The 17,286-nt window shown below is 43.9% G+C and overlaps 2 protein-coding genes across 2 annotated transcripts; both read left to right on the top strand.

Annotated features, from left to right (window-relative positions):
- The first annotated feature begins 4,047 nt into the window (after positions 1-4,047).
- mdm1 (Mdm1 nuclear protein) lies at positions 4,048-7,842 on the top strand. Its single transcript, XM_084573992.1, has 7 exons — positions 4,048-4,873; positions 4,943-5,029; positions 5,530-5,612; positions 5,920-5,981; positions 6,059-6,296; positions 7,333-7,395; positions 7,484-7,842. The coding sequence occupies exons 1-7, from the start codon at positions 4,650-4,652 to the stop codon at positions 7,591-7,593; spliced, it is 867 nt and encodes a 288-aa protein (XP_084430118.1). The 5' UTR covers positions 4,048-4,649; the 3' UTR covers positions 7,594-7,842.
- A 4,443-nt stretch (positions 7,843-12,285) lies between these two features.
- On the top strand, positions 12,286-15,970 carry il22 (interleukin 22). The gene is made up of 5 exons (XM_084573980.1): positions 12,286-12,565; positions 12,958-13,023; positions 13,114-13,263; positions 13,830-13,889; positions 14,415-15,970. Exons 1-5 carry the CDS (start codon positions 12,380-12,382, stop codon positions 14,505-14,507), a joined length of 555 nt encoding a protein of 184 aa, XP_084430106.1. The 5' UTR covers positions 12,286-12,379; the 3' UTR covers positions 14,508-15,970.
- The last annotated feature ends 1,316 nt before the right edge of the window (positions 15,971-17,286 follow it).

Genomic DNA, 17,286 nt, shown 5'->3' with positions numbered 1-17,286 from the left:
GTTGCTAATGTGCCTTTGTTTGTTGCTGATGGAAAGTGCTGAGTGTTAGCGGTGAAACCACAGAGCTTCACTTCAGGGAAACGTCTCTGTGTCAGTCACCACCACAGCTACGTTCCTACTAGCCGCCGGGGGGGGGGCGCCACATGAAACACTGTTTTAGCTTTTCTGCATAAAATCCACAAACTTCAGCTGAAGTAGAAAAAAAAAAACATCAAACAGTTTTAAAATGCTTCGTTTATTCCCTGAAAGAATTTGACGCCTTATGACCAAAAGTATGTGGACGGCTCTGCTGCTCTGGTTAACAGAGTTACATCAATCAGATCAGACAGTGAAGTTTTAAATGATCAAACATTAGTGATGAACTGAGTGACTGGTTGGTGACGTACTCTGTGTTCAGCGCTAATTAGCAGCTGTTAGCCACGAGAACACGAGAAAAGCAAACACACGGAGAGTTTTATCGTCGTGTCCTTGATTTTAATTTCTGTCGTGTTTAGAAATAAAACTTTGAGCAGTTAGATGTGGTTTGAAAAAAAGAGGAGGCTCAGTATTTGGCAACGGTTCATTTCCAGTGAATGAATGAAAACGCTGAATCTGCTCTGAGTCACAGCGTAGAGAGGAGGAGGAGGAGGAGGAAGAGGAGGAGGAGGAGGAGGAGGAGGAGGCTTGACGATGGCCTTCTTAGACGTTGAATCTACTCTCTCTGATTCCAGTTTATTAGGAACAACCAACACATCTAGAGGTCCCTTTAGATTAGACTGATATTTAGAGCCTGGTTTATGATCCTGCAGTGAGTTAGCTCGTCGTAGCACTCTGCATCAACCAGACAGTCCTCCAGCCAATCACAGACATTTATCTGTAAACTAATTCAGCCACCCAGCTGATGTTTGCAGGAGCAGAATCAGTTCCCAACGGAGAGACTCCAGATAAATCTTCTGGTCTGGTCCTGCTAGCATGCTGAGGTTTCCTGGCTGGGTGTGTTAGCTCAGGGTTTATGCTACTGTTTTCCTAAAATACAGCATTTTACCACTAATCATTCATCCAAACCGTCTAACTCCCGGTATCATGTTGTATTTTTTTGCATTCTGGGAAGTTTAACCCAAACTACACACGGGAGGCTGGATCTGTTCGTTTGGCACAGTGGGGCGAGGTGGTTAGCTCTGATGCCTCACAACGAGAAGGCCCCGGGTTTGAATCCATCATGGGTCGACTGGTTGCTTTCTGTGTGTAGTCTGCATGTTCTCCCTGTGTCTGCGTGGGTTCTCTCCAGGTTCTCCAGCTTCCTCCCACCGTCCAAAGACATGCTGGTTAGGTTCATTGGTGATTCTAAATTGGCCGTAGGTGTGAGTGTCTCTCTGTGGTAGCCCTGTGATAGACTGGAGACCTGTCCAGGGTGGACCCCCCCTCTAGACCAATGACAGCTGGGATAGACTGGAGACCTGTCCAGGGTGGACCCCCCCTCTAGACCAGTGACAGCTGGGATAGACTGGAGACCTGTCCAGGGTGGACCCCCCCTCTAGACCAATGACAGCTGGGATAGACTGGAGACCTGTCCAGGGTGGACCCCCCTCTGTTTGCCGATCTGTTCTTTCACAAAGCACACAGTCTGTAGATTTTGTGAAGACTTATAATGTATTTTTAAACAAACCAGTTGACTGTAAAGTACTGTGAAAGTAATCTTAACAAACAGTAAACGCTGCACAAACTGTACATTTTAGAAAATCTGGACACGTGAGTTAAAGCCTGACTGGGCTCATACGAGAAGTTTGATCTGATTGGCTCTGCTGATCTTTGCTGGAGCAGAGTCAAAGAGAACGGATCTGTAGAAATGTAGACGAGGCTCAGTTTGTTTCTCTACAACACTTTGTGCAGGTTTTAAATTTCAGACGTAAAAAATAAAATAAATCAAAGAGTAAAAAGTGAAATGATTGTGTTGATGCAGCAGCGACACGTTGACGGATCGTCCTGGACACTGAAACCTTCAGAGCGTCTGTAGGCGTCTCGTCGGCGTCTCGTCGGCTTTGACCTTTACAAAGTTAAAACCAAAGATGCTGCAGCTTCTAAATCACAAGTGAGATCAACAAATCGATGATTCACCGTTTGATCGACTTTCCGTCACCGCGGTGAGTCAGCTGACGTCAGCAGCCGTGTGTTGAGAGGAAATGATGAAACCCTCAGAGTTGTGTTGGGCTGAGGTTAGGGGCCCCGGGGTCAGGGTCAGGTTAATGTCAGCTTTACCAGAAGCTGCAGGAATCAGACCTGATCTGACTAGAACAACACAAGTCTGTGATTGCACAAATCTCTTCTCATAACTCAGTCCAGCGTTTCCTCTCTGACGTGTTTCGACAGAGTTCATGAGCAGATTATGTTCAGCAGGTGAAAGAGAATCAGAGGATCATGAGGAAAACTACTTTTTAAAGTGTTTTCATGTTGAATTCTTCCAGTTTAGGAAACATTCTGCAGATAAAACAGAAAGAAGAGGAGACGTGACTCATGCAGGGGCGTAGCAACGAACTCTGGGGCCCGTACTCTTAATGTCAGCGGGCCCCTGTTCATGACACGGCACGGAGCACGCAAGGAAAAACAAAAAATTAGACATTTATTTATAAATAAACAAGCATAAATCAAGTTTTAAGCTAAAATCAGATCAGATTATATTGATGATTCTTTCATTCACCACCTGAACTGATGCTTTTAGCCTACCTGTGCTGTCGTGGCAACTGCAAGTCAGTTGCTTGTCTAGTGCAGATGAGAGTTGGTCAAATACCAAGTTGTGACACAATATTTAGTTTCTAGAAACCTTTATTGCTTGCAAGCAAGAGCCAGTCATCAGCGACGGATGATGACTGAAGAGAGGCAGTCTCTCCTCAGCTTTTATACTATCCTAAACAATGTTCTTATCTGTAGTCACATCATAAGATTACATATGACTGGACACAACTCATTGTCCTAACATCTCAACATACCTCTCATGACACACATACCACTTCTCCTTCACTTTAACCACCATTGTGTGACATACAGTGACCAATATCCAGAACACAGGGACACAGAGGAGGTACCTCAAAGACCCCCTCAGGCTGAGCTCCTTCATGTGAGTTCCCTTAGTCACAACATGTTACACAATGGAGCCTACAACAACATATCCATTCTTTCTGGCAACCACATGCTTATCATCAGGTAGATCTTCTGACCATACCTCAAGCTTCCACCCTACACACAATCCCATGTCGCATCCACAAATGTTAATTTCATATATAATATTACAATATCCCTCACATGTGCTCAAACACCTCTAGACATCAGGCTACGCTAACGTTTTGATCCATGACACATTTGGATTTAAAAACATTTATTGTTGAACAGGAGACAACAACTGAACAGAGAATCAAATCAAATAAACTATTTAATTTTTCAATAAAACTGTTCTTCAGCTTGTAGAAAAAGAAATAAAGTCTTACACCAGACGTAAGGATGTCATTTACTGACTCTGGACTACGACAACGTCAACGTTAATTGGACGTAGTTACACAACAAGTAAACTCAGTTCACCTTTCAGAAAGAAAGCAGTTAACAGTTGCTTCCTATTTCTTTTTCTTTCCGCTCTTTCTGTTTCAACCGTGTTTTTAGGGCGGCATGATGACAGTTAACCTCCAGGTCATTCAATCTGTGCTCACTGACGTACCTGTCACTGTCTATGGCCGGACTAAACCATTTTGCCCCCAGAATGTCCGATATGTTGAAAGGGGTTTGACACAAAGCTCAGTTGATGTTATCAATATATTTGAAATACATTATGACACCAATTAATTGGAGGGCCCAATTCATGTTCATGGGCCCTCTCCCTGCTCGGGCCCTGGCTAGTCAGGTCCCCTTTCCCCCCCCCCTACTACGCCCATGGGTTATAGCGATGGTATTAAACACAGATACTGACTGGAGCTAGTCACCGTCTTCTCTCCACCGTCTCAGAGTCCTTCTGATGGTCTCTGGTCTTAGCTGGACTTTGACTTTGTCCCATCTGTTGACATGGAGGAGGAGGTCCAGATGTTTCAGCTTCATCTGTGTCTGTCAGTCTGAGCCAAGATGGCGACGGCCGGAGACGCCGCACTGACTTCAGAACCTGCAGGAAACGTTAGAGTGACGTCCTCTAATGTCCTCTAACGTCCTCTATCATCCTCTGACGCCCTCTAACGTCCTCTAATGTCCTTTATCGTCCTCTGACGTCCTCTGACATCCTCTGACGTCCTCTAACGTCCTCTAATGTTCTCTATCGTCCTCTGACATCCTATAATGTCCTCTAACGTCCTCTATCGTCCTCTGACGTCCTCCGCCTCCTTCAGTTTCTTCCTCAATAAAGTTTTTATGACTCTGCTGCTCGGGTCTTTTCCGTTCTGACTTTAGTTTATGATTCTCAAAAAGCCCCAGGAAGCGTCACAGGTGGTTTTTATCTCCACGTCCGTCTCCTTGACGTCCTTTAGTCCAGATCACACAGACTAATTAACTCAGACAGAAACAAACAGTGACGTCTGGTAAGAGGAGAGTTTTACCTGCGCCTTGACTGAAGGCTCCAGGATCCAGATCCAGGTCTTTAAGGTGGAAGTGAGCAGGAAGTGTAAGCGTCACCATGGCGACGGCGCCTGTGTTTGTTCCAGATGAGGGAGCTGAGGCAGAGGGCCTCGTCGTACCGCCGCCGGGCCTGGGGGACCAACTTCTCCAGGGGTCACCTGAGCCAGCTGCTGTCTGAGCACAACGCTCTGTGGGAGCCGTCGGACGCCACCGACTCCACCGCCGACCCGCCCACCCCACGCCCGACCCCTGACCCCTCCCCGGAGCCGCCGGACGCTGCTTCCCATGTGGAGGCCCTGGACCTGGCCAGGTGAGAGAGACGACGGGTAGAAAACACACCTGGAAACACATTAAAACCATCTGTGTTTGTTTCCTGCAGTAACTCCAGTAAGAGGTCGACCGTCGTGGGCTCAGGACGACGAACGGCCTGGGGACGAGGAGAAGAAGAAGACGAAGACACAGATGAGTACGTCACCAGCTCAGATTCTGATCAAACTATCACAACAGTTTAAGGCTCATTCATCTGATTTTATATTAATATTAAATAGCAGCAAAAAAGGTTTTAATCTTTAATGCACAAAAATATTTTTTTAAGTATTTTATTCAGTGAAACAGTTCAGAGTTTGTAGGAAAACAAAATAATGGACGTAATATGAAGGTAAATCACATGTTATGGTTAAATAAAGGTTTATAGTTTCCTCTTGTTTCATTAATGAACGATTTAAAGGTCGTATCTGACCTCTGACCTCTGACCTCTGACCTCTAGACATGAACACACCTGGTCATGCGGCACTGACTTTACGCCTCGTGTTGCTGCAGACGTCTTCTCTTACATAACACACTGATAAAAATGAATCTGAGTCTCTTCAGTCGACCCCGATCACATTTCTACTAAAACTGTGTCACAAGTCTGTAAATGTGTGTGTGTGTGTGTGTGTGTGTGTGTGTGTGTGTGTGTGTGTGCAGAGAGGAGGGGAGGCTGCCGACGCCCAGGCTGAAATCGAGGCCGGTCCAGAGGACTCACCTGGACCTGACCACTCCTGCTGCCGGTACCGACTCCTGCTGTTAGCACGTGTCCTCCCAGCTAACGCTAGCTAGCATGCTACTGCTGACACATATGGAAGCTAAAACACTCTCCATGTTATTACGACGTTACAGCGCACGCATCAGCGCCACCTGCTGGTCTGGAGGTTGTGAAGCTGTGCTGCGTTCAGTGTCAGTCTCTGATCTGCGTAATTATGTAACACAAGTTTGAGATTAGAGAGAAGCTGATTGAAGCTGATTTAAATCTCCTGTAGTTTGATCTTAACCTCTGGCTGCATCGACACGTCCTCATTTAACGCCTCCGTCCTCCAGGAGGCGCTATACTGGTGGGAAAGCTGAGGAGCGCTGATGATCTGTCTCCCAGTAATAAACAGGTAATAATAATATTCTGATCAAACATGAGTTCAGTTGCCTTTTACTTTGAAAGTCAGACGGCTCTTCCTGTGTTCAGAGGTGTGGGTCCGGCGTTTCCGCGGTAACGCACGTGGAGACCGCCACCGCCAACGGCTTGCCAACCAGACAGAAGGAGGCGTGGCCAGAGAACGCGCCGGCCGAAGCCTCCAGTCCTCCCTCTAAACCAATCAGGAGGAAGCAAACGCCTCCGACCCCTGAAGCCCCGCCCCCTCTCGTCACACCTGCACAGCACGGCATCCAAGGAACGCTGAGACACCCGGACTTCCAGCACAACGGTGAGTATCAGGACCAGGACCAGGACTAAGACCAGGACTAAGACCAGGACCAGGATCAGGACTAAGACCAGGACTAAGACCAGGACCAGGATCAGGACTAAGACCAAGACTAAGACCAAGACTAAGACCAGGACCAGGATCAGGACTAAGACCAGGACTAAGACCAGGATCAGGACCAGGATCAGGACTAAGACCAGGACTAAGACCAGGATCAGGATCAGGACCAGGATCAGGACTAAGACCAGGACTAAGATCAGGACTAAGACCAGGACTAAGACCAGGACCAGGATCAGGACTAAGACCAGGACTAAGACCAGGACTAAGATCAGGACTAAGACCAGGACTAAGATCAGGACCAAGATCAGGACTAAGACCAGGACCAGGATCAGGACTAAGACCAGGACTAAGACCAGGACCAGGATCAGGACTAAGACCAGGACCAGGATCAGGACTAAGACCAGGACTAAGACCAGGACCAGGATCAGGACTAAGACCAGGATCAGGACCGGTCCAGTCGTTAAACTAAACATATTAATCTAAACCGATCACGTCCCAAAGTCAACAACCAGCTGTTCATGGTTCTGAAACAACAGCAGGTGGAGATCTGAGGAGAAGGAAAGTTTTTAATAATTACCTGGAGGCCTCGTTATTTTATTTAACGTGTTGTTAATGCTAATGCTAATGCTAATGCTAATGCTAGCATCGCTGCAGCTGACTGAGTTCTTTCATGATGAACTTGACCTCGGCGGCGCTGAGCCCACATCAACAACAGACGCCGACAAAAATCTGAGTGTTATGCAATAAACAAGCTGCCGACTGCAGCGGGGACTCCCCCTGCTCCTCCTGCTCCTCCTCACTTCCTCACTTCCTCCTCGGCTCCTTTTCAGGCAGCTTTCTCAACAGATCACGTTTCATATTTGGCCTGGAAAGACTCTCAGTGACACGTCTGACCAACGTTCAGCAGAGTTACTGATCAGAATGACAGAGTGATCGTTAATGAGTTAATGAACTGATTGATGGACGCGTCCTCCTCCAGGGGAGCTGGGCCTGAGGTTCAGGGAGCTGCAGTGTTCAGGAGGAGGCTGTGGCTCCGATGACGGTGAATCTCTTCTTTAATCATTCGTTTTTAATTTAAATTAAAGGTCCGTTAATTAAATCTATAACTGGTTAATTGGTTTGTTGCCCAGACGACCGTCTCTCTGCGATGTCGTGGCGTTCGGCCGCCTCCTGCTCCGCGGCGTCCGCCGTCCTGGAGCGCGCTCAGAAGAGACGAGAGAACTTCTGGGGAAAAAGATGACCCCCGACCTCTGACCCCTCCCTCCGCCGTCACCATGGAAACTAGCACACGATGTAGAGATTAGCAGTTAGCAATTATGTATTTTTATAGAAGCGAGTGATTCATTTAAATGTTGATATTTTTGTAGGAGAATCTTTACGTCTTTAATCTGAATCATGTAAAAGTAGAAAGTTTGATTAAAGACGAAAACTACGACTCATTGTTATGTCTTTAATTAGATTTATCTGTAAACGTCCTCCAAACGAGGACAAAACGTTTGTGTCTTCATAATAAATTAGCTCCAGTGGCTCCTGTTTCACATCAGGAAATGATTTTCAGAAAGATCCAACGCTGACGTTTTAGTTTCAGATAATAAACAGAAACCAGCAGCAGTTCAACCAAAAGTCCCAGAAACCTTTAGATCTTATCTGCTGCTTCAACTCTTAACTTCCTCCTCTGCAGAACGTCCTCCACGTCGTTGTTCCGTAGCTCAGTGAACAAAAATGAGTTTGCATTATTCAGATCCTGGTTCCTCTGGTGAGTACGCAGCTAAAAGATTCTTAGTTCCAGAGGAAAGTTCCTGCAGCAGGAAGCAGCGTTTATTTGGGTCCTGCTTTTTTCATCTTTTAGTTGAAAACTCATCCATTTTAGTGTTAATGGTTTTTATTTCTGACCCATTCACCCACCCCAGCATCCTCTCAGTTCTGGTCATACTACCTGCAGCCACTAGAGGGCGCTGAGCGAGCAACATGTACGTTCATGTTTTATTTATTATTAAAGGTTCATTTATTATTAGTTTAATGTTCAGGTGTAAACTCACTGTCACTTTAATTCACTCCAGTTTAACAGCAGCATGACTCAGCAGCATGACTCAGCAGCATGACTCCGTCCTCCAGGTGAAGATTCATAGGAAATAACTTTTAAGGACGATCAACAGCAGATAAAGGATCAGTTGAGAAAGATACGTCCCATAATTCCTTGCTCTGATTCGGTTGGTTGCATAGACTGTATATAAAGATGGACCTGCTCCTTTAAAGTGAAGCCAAACCAAGCAGAGCTCCCCCTGGTGACTGGCTGCAGTATAGGTCATAAGCTCCACCCCCTCCGTGTTACTGGGCGGGACTAAGGCCAAACTAAAACACTTAAATACACATCAATTACATATTTTCATGTCATTTTATGTAATATAAATACATATATGTTGACGAATGTGTCCGTTTCATTTTAGTTAGTTATTTGACGCTATATAAACAGGATGTGACGTGATGGCAACCACCAGTTGCCATGCCAACCACTCCATAAAGCATCCTGTGGGACCGTGAGAGTTGTAAAATAAATAACAAAATAAACTAGTCCAGTGTATAATCCATCATGTCCTTGTAACAGGTGGAGGTAGAGCAGAGCGTAGTGTTAATTAAACTAAAACATGAGTGAGTCTGGAGGAAGTGTGGGCGGGGCATCAATATCACGGCTCCACGTGGCTCCGCCCTCAGACCGTACTGATCAGACTCTGGATCCACACTCACAAGATGGCGCCGCCCGTATCCCCGGGAACATAGTGTCAGTTTGACCAATGAGAGGAAGAGGAGACGTCCATGTTTATATACAGACTATGCTTTAGTTCCAGATGTTAGCTACAACAGGCTAGCTCAGGGGTGTTACATTAGAATGCACTGACTAGCGTACCTAATGTTTTGTCAAGTCTTTGCAGAGAATGTAAATGAGGTCAACATTTATGTTTCCGTTGAGAATCACGTCTGAATGAAGCCGGTAGTGATTTAATCAAACCTGGACTTAATGTCAAAAACTCCTGAAGAAACTTTTTCGTTTCTTTCCGTGCTCCAACTCGTGCGTGCGGACGCCGGCGTGGGGGAAAAACAAACATGATCAGGACTTCCTCCACGGAGGGCGTCCTACCCGGCAGCGCGCGCTGAACAAACCAACAAAGAGCGTACAGTAAACCAGGTGACCTGCAGGTGAACCAGCTGACTGTGAATTCCCCTCGTAACAATGTACAGACACGGTGAACATGACGAGAGGGCGTGGACTCTGTGACAGCATGTCAAAGAGTAAACGACAATACAAACAATACAAACAATACAAACAATACAAACAATGGGAACAATGAGATAAAGTCTTTATTTAATTCACTCCTCCTGATGTATTTCCGGGCCTGAATCAGATTCTAGTGTGAAATGTAAAAACAAATTAAAAATTAAATTAAGGCTCTCACATGTTTGTCCTGACTCCTTTCTATCAGAACTAGAACCACACGGGTCAGAAACAAGGATGCTTCTTCCTTCTTGGACCTCCTCATCTTCTTCCTCCTCCTCTTGTTCCTCTTCCTCCTCCTCCTCTGACTTTTCCTTCTCTTCCTCGTCTTCCTCTCCTCCTCCTCTTCTTCCTTCCTTCTTCTCCTTCCTTCTTCCTCTGTCGATCGATTCTTGTCAAATTTCTTCCACTTGAACATTTCTCCTGCTCCTGACTTCAGCTCTGAGGGTGAAAATGTTCTTCTTGTTCAGTCAATACCAGATTATCAGGTGGTCGTAATGTTATGGCTGACACAACAATATGACAGAAGTCAGTTTTAGGGCGACAGGATGTGCAGCAGCTCAGAGTTTGTGGTTAAACTCTCGTTCTCATGACTTCACGCTACGAACAGGAAACTTCAAAAAACTCAAACCAACATTTATTTATTTATTTATTCAAATCTGGATTTAAACTGATCTGATGACAGGTTTTTATCTGAGGACTCTTTAATCCTGTCATCCCAGACATTCACACGCCCTCATGCGACATAATGAGTAGAAGAAAAAAAAAACGCTGCCACTCGATCCTCGACACAGAAACCTGGAAACACAAGCGACCGGGAAATGTGTTAAGAGGCCAAAAGATGAACAAGAGAGGCCGAGGAGGAAGCAGAGAGGCGTCGTCCCTCCGGGGATATTATCTGAACATGAACCAATAATACGCTCCAGCTCTTATATAACTCTGTGGAAATTATTCCTCAAAGCAGCGGCTCGTCGTCTGATCTTTACCTCCGGGTCCATCGTTAACGTTTTATTTCATACAATGGTGTCATGAATCATCTTAAAGTCTAATATGTGAAGTAGTCTAATTTAGTGCAAATTTGAATAAATTCCGATGTTTTTTCTATTATGATCGTAGTTGGAGGTTTTCTGAAGGTAGGGGGCGCTAGATCTGTAACCGAGTCATCATTGTTATTAAAAACTTTATGTGGTGGAGGATATTTAAAGATTTTTCCGATGCATCAGAATCAGAATCAGCTTTAATGGCCAAGTATGTACACATGCAAGGAATTTGACTCCGGCAACTTTTCTCTCTAGGACAGAAGCAACTTAAATAAGTGAAATAAAATAAAATAAAATAAATCTCAATCTGTACACATAAAATACAGGATAATATATACACCAAACCAGGGTTATTGTACAGTGACTATATACAACAGCGCAGAGTTATTGTTTATTGTTCATGTGGATGGTCTCACACTCTGTGACTGCTCAGAGTTCATCAGAGCGACAGCCCGGGGGAAGAAACTGTCCATGTGACGGGTGGTTGCTGATGTTGCTAACGGGCTATGCTAGCTGCTGCGCTAACGTTTTGTTTGTCTTTAGTTTAGCCAAACATTCATGTTCCCCAGAGGATGAGTCCTCCCGGTTCACTGCTGTTTCCTGCAAAACAAACGACATCCTCGTTTTTTGCGCTATTAAGCAAACGTTAGCATGCTAAAATGCTAACATGCTAAAATGTGAATCAAAATTTACTGAGAACTGAGAAGACAAGATATATATATTTCTAAAAAGACACTGGTTTCTCCTTCACGCAGGTATCATCAAAATTTACTCGGAGCACCGCCACCTAGTGGCCGTTGGAGGAAATGCAGCTGAAGAGGTTTTTGAGAATATTTATCGGCATTTATCTACAAGTCCAGTTGCCTTTTTTGAACCTTTTTTGGAGGCACCAGTTTTGATTTTATTTCGCTTTTTCTATTAAATGCACGACTAGTTTTCTCAACGCTGCAGGAAAACTAACTGAACTAAAAGTTTTCCTAATTAATTAGTCGTTAGTTTGCTCTAATGTTCCGATGGAAACTTGTCGTTTAATACGTCGTCGGGAAAGTTTCTTGCTCAAATGATTCATTCGTCTTTCTTTATTACAGTTCATTGCATCACTGCGGTGCATACTTTTACAAGGTTGCATAATCAGACACAACAAATAACGACACATGGGAGCGCGGGGCTGGTTAGACGTGTTTCTGTTCAGGGAAGGTCTAATCATGATTCCGGGTTTGAATCCTCTGAGGAGCGCGTCCACGTCTGAAAGAGGATGTGATGTCAGCGGAGAGTGAGTTAAATCAAACCCAAATGATGACGAGTAAAATAAACGATAATTCGTCACAGGTCGACTGACAGTTAATTTCCTCTGTGCGTGACAGTAAACACAAATTGTACCAACTCAGCACCGGCCTGTGTCGAGTGTGTGTCAAGTGTCGAGTGTGTTGTGTGTCAAGTGTCTGTGTGTGTGTGTGATGGGGTTTTTTGGATGTCCTACATTCTGCAGAGGGGGCGGAGGTTGATCTGTATAAAGGGACGGGGCACAGAGAGATTTTCACAACAGCACCTACCGACAGGTGAGACACACTCAGAAGAATCAGCTTCAACATCTTCAGAGTTTTTTGCTCCTGCAGGGTTTTATCTCCGTTCATCATCTTCTCTCTGTTTTGCAGACGAGCTCACCTTCTCCTCGCTTCTCCAAAGGACTACGATCAGTTTTCTGCCTCTCAACCATGAAGGTCAACGTCTCCTCCAGCGCCCTCCGTCCGGCCGCCGCCACCGCCGCCGCTCTCCTCCTCCTGCCGCTGCTCCTGATTGGCTGGGCCGAGCAGGCGGCGGCGCATCCGCTCAACCAGCCCATGAGTCCACCGCTGCAGAATGAGCAGACGTACGAGGACGTCCGGGTCGTGTCACAGCACGTGAGTGGTCAATTTAAAAGATAAAAATGTAAAGTAAAAATCTATCTTTAAATCTGTACATTTAATTTAAAATAAATAAATAAGACTTTGATAGGCTCCAGTGACCCTTAACAGGAATAAGTGGGTACAGAAGATGAATGAATGAATGAAAATAATAATTTGGGCACTAATTACACTACATAGATTTCATATTTTCTCTCTTTATTAACATAAGTGGTTTATTAAAGATGAAAAATATAAAAGATTAATTTAGTTAAAACTGTGAAAACATGATGGAGGTGTAAATAAGTAAAGTTTCTGCACCAGAACTTTCCATATTTTTGTTTCCTGCAAGTAAAAATGCAGATAACTGAAGGTTTAGAGTTTAACCAGAGTCTCTCCTGTTCCTCCAGGCTCAGAGTCTCCAGTCGGAGGAGGACGCCAGCTCCAGACTGATGCCCAGAGTCTCCACTGACCAGGTTAATATTTCACTTCTACGTTTTATCTCTTCTTCTTCACGGCGTATGAAGTCAGAGCGTTAAAATAAAATCCTCCTCCTTCTCCTCCAGGACCACCTGAAGATCTGTTGCCTCCACGCCAACATCCTCGACTACTACCTGAACAACGTCTTGAATCACCATGACAACCAACATCCCAACATCCACCGGCTGAAGACCGACCTCCACCGCGTCAGCGAGGACCTGCAGGCCCAGGGCTGCGTACGTGTTTTTACCTCTGATAATGTTACTGTAGCTAAAGTTAGCTTAGCACGAGGACCAGTCTCAGTCTGAGAAAGCTTAGCTTAGCGTAGCTTAGCATAGCTGTTAGCTCATTTAGCATAAGAAAAATGGCTCAGTCTGGAAGCCTAAAAATGAGATGCACTGATAAATGTAAAGGGTTGGAAACAGGGTAAACAGCTGTTTGTTAGCTTAACTTAGCATAACTGATAGCTTAGCTTAGCATAACCGGATAAAAGAGAAAGAGAATAAACATGTTTCTGAAGCTGTTTCTTTAAGATTCAGTATTTTATAAACTGAAATAATCAGAAAGTCACAGTTTTTGGTCGAGTATAAAAATATATCTAGTTATTATTTTATGATTATTTTATAAAACTGAGTCGTTTTCTGAGGAATCTGGACACGACGTTCAGACTGAGACGGTGTGTGTGCTATTTGTTTGTGTGTGGTGTTGTTGTGGTTGATGCTAAAAATCGATATCGACTTCATGTGGTTTCACACAGATTAGTCTGATAACAAAAGTTAACTGAACCTTCCTCTCCCTGCAGAATGTGACTCACTATCACGACCATCACCACGCTGCAGAGTTCCGCAGGAAGCTTACCACGGTGAGACACAAAAACATAAATATCTGAAAAATGAACTTCTCCCTGAACGTCAGAGCTTTATTCTGAAAGTTCTGTAAATTTACAAAAACACTGACATTTGTTCTGATTGGACCTCGGCATAAAGATCATACACTTTATTTTATTAGATGAAGCAGGAAACAAGCTAAATGTGAAGGTCCAGACAGCCACCTGTTAGCTTAATTTATAAATATTAGCTTAGCATCAAGATGATATTAGCTCAGTCTGAGGTTTAACATATTTATGCACCTATAAATGTGAGAGTTAGGAAATGAGGTAAATGTGAAGCTGTACACAGACACCTGTTAGCTTAGCATAACTGTTAGCCTAACTTAGCATGATGACTGCCTCAGTCAATGATACATTTTAGAAATAGACCAGAAACTGGGCGAATGTGAAGATGCAGGCAGAAGCATATCTGTAGTATGACTGTTAGCTTAGCTTAGCATGATAACCTGAGGTGTGCCGGTGCGTAGTTAATCACTAACGTGTCCGTGTTTGTTGCAGATGGAGTCCGGGCGGCGCATTGTCAAAGCGGTGGGAGAGATCGACATCCTGTTCACGTACCTGCAGGATTTCTGCGTCGTGAAGAGCCACTGAAGAAACTCCACTGTTTCTACTGTTTCTACTGTTTAATTTATCAGCATCTTTTATACCGACGACTTTTATACTTTTATTTATTAACGTATTTAATTTGAGAATATTTAAGGGTTTTTTTTATTATTACACGTAAAATATTAGCTGTTGATCAGTTTATTGATCAAAATGTTTTAATGCCAGAGCAGGCGTTGATCACGTTGCCATGTTATGGCTGATTATTCTAAAAGGGAGTCACAGTATTTAAATATTTATTTAAACCGTCGACGGTTTGACGACTTGTAACGAGATTCACTATTTCTAAAATAAAAAAGTTGAAATGTTGATCGTTGTTGGTTGTTGTTTGTTGTGGAGTGTTGCGGTGAAGCGTTGCAGGCAACTGGAACAAAGATGCATCAGGATGACGAGGCAGATTCACGATCAGATAAGAACAAGGAAAAAGCTGCTGACGTGACCTGAACTCACAGCAAAGAATTAAACAATAGTTCACAATGTATTTATAATATTCGACAGACGGTGACGCTCTGTTTAAATCCACCAGACTCCATTGAAAAAAGCTCTAATTTTACCTCATAGACTCTATCAGGTTAATTCAGATACAAACCGTTGACTCTATATAGAGATGGAGGAACCTTTAACACATTTCCTGAAGTTCTGAAGCTCAGCGTGGCGTCTCCGGCCGTCGTCATCTTGGTAAAATACTCCCAGCTAATTCAACAACGGTCAAAGAGATGGAGACATTAATTATTCTTAAGCCTAAAGATGAATTCTATAAAACATTCAATAACAAGAATAATAGATTTTTAACATGGACGTCACTCCTGGAGTCTGCCTCTAGTGGACGTTAGAGGAACTGCAGTTTTTTTGTCACTTGCCATCAGCGTCACGTTTTCAGCCGTGGAGTTTTCTGCTTACACTTCTACCAAACTCAACTGTCTATTTAAACACATTTATATTGTGTAAAGTCTGAGAAATGAAAGAAAACTCAACAAAAACTCCCGTCAGTGGAATCTCTTAATGTGTCTCAGTTGATTTTAGTTTTTCTTCCGTTTGTATTTCATTGAGTTGTACAGGTTAAAAGTAAAACACGTCTGCGTGGAGATTAGTTTCTCTGGGGAGTTACATGTGTGAACAACATGAAGGAAGTATAAGTATTCTTAGGGACTGTATAACGTGCACAATGGTAGAATGTGATTATACGAAGGTTAAATAAAATGTCCAAAGCTTGAATTGTGTGTACGTTGTCTCCTGTAGTGGAATCAGTAGGATTTTGTAGCCAGATTCCCTTTCAAGAGGTAAAAACCCAACATGGAACACTTTGGGTTCTTTGGTTCTCCACATGTCCAAATGGAGAGTGGGCCTGGTTCTATTTTTACTAGAACCTTTGTGGTATTTCTCTAAACTCTTGGTCCAGTTCTAGTCAAGGGGTTGCTGAATGAGTTCAGAATGATATCATTGCTACGATCTGATCTAGAAGACATTTTGGGTTCTACCAGGGCGATGAACGCGGACCTGAGAGTTGTCACAACAAACTGTTTCACAACAAGCAACAGACTCAAACCCAGACTCCTCAGCTACCGGTCGGATAAACAGTCGGTTTAAGGTACACTAGGAAATAGGACAGCGGTGGCATGGAGGTACCAGCGAGTGTAGGCGTTCCGCCTCGACTCATACGAGCCGTCGATGCCCTTTAAGGTCAACGGAACTTTCGTTTTGTACTTTGATGTTTTATCAGTAAATCTCCAGACAATCATGTAAACATATGAGGACTGTCAGATAAACAACACATAAACAGTAAATCTTTACTTGATTTAATTTATTTCTTCTAAACGTAAAGACGTAGCAACGGCTCCAACGATGAGACATTTATACAACTACAATTTTTAGTTGATAATCGATTATCAATATAAATGTCTCATCGTTGGAGCCGTTACCAAATTAATTTCACAAACTTACTAATAGGAACCTTTTTATTTTGTCGTGTGTTCACGCTGAGCTTGGACAGTTCTTAATAACAGTAAAAGCAGTTAAAGCGTGAACGCAGTTCTCTGAAACACACCAGGAAACATGATGAAGTGTTTTGTTCAGACCTGATTCTTTGACCCATATCAGACCCAGAGCTGCACGTGCTTCAGGTTTAACGAAGAATCAGTAAAATCTGACATCGCAAGATGAAATGTAATCAAGTTGTTCTCGTCTGACTTCCTTTAATTGGTGCAGAAATGTGCAGAAACCACAAGAAGACGAGACCTACTTACCTACTTTCAATGCTGTAGGGTTAGTCCCCCCTCCCCCGCCCCCATCCCGCGACGTCAAACAACTTCTAAAGATTTAATCGACCGTCTCACGAGATCTAAACTGTCATTAAGTAAAACACTGAGTCGATATAAGTGTTTTTATTTTGGACATTTGGACGTCTCCTGACTCGTCCTCTATGTCTTTATGAGTTTGAGTTGATATCCAAAAAGGTTCAAAAAAAGCAACTGGGCTTGTAGAGTTTTTTGAGAAGACGTTTCACCACTCCTCATCTGAGTAGCTTCTTCAGTTCTGGGGGACTGGTGGGAAGTTTGAGGTTTAAACAGGAACTCCTCCTGAAACTTGCTTGTTAACAAAAACTCTTCAAGTCCAGTTGCCTTTTTTGAACCTTTTTGGATGTACCATGACCTGGATGACTGAGAACCTTCACAGACAGTTTGAGTTGATCACAGATATGGAGACAGATGTGACTGAGGCTCATGGAGTCGTTCTTCTATGATTCTTGTTAAACTGCAGCAGGGCCACC

This window comes from Chelon labrosus, assembly GCF_963514085.1.
Source record: "Chelon labrosus genome assembly, chromosome: 23".
In the NCBI taxonomy this organism is placed as follows: domain Eukaryota; kingdom Metazoa; phylum Chordata; class Actinopteri; order Mugiliformes; family Mugilidae; genus Chelon; species Chelon labrosus.
The sequence above is the reverse complement of the archived record's forward strand: the minus strand, read 5'-3'. Positions and strand labels throughout refer to the sequence as shown.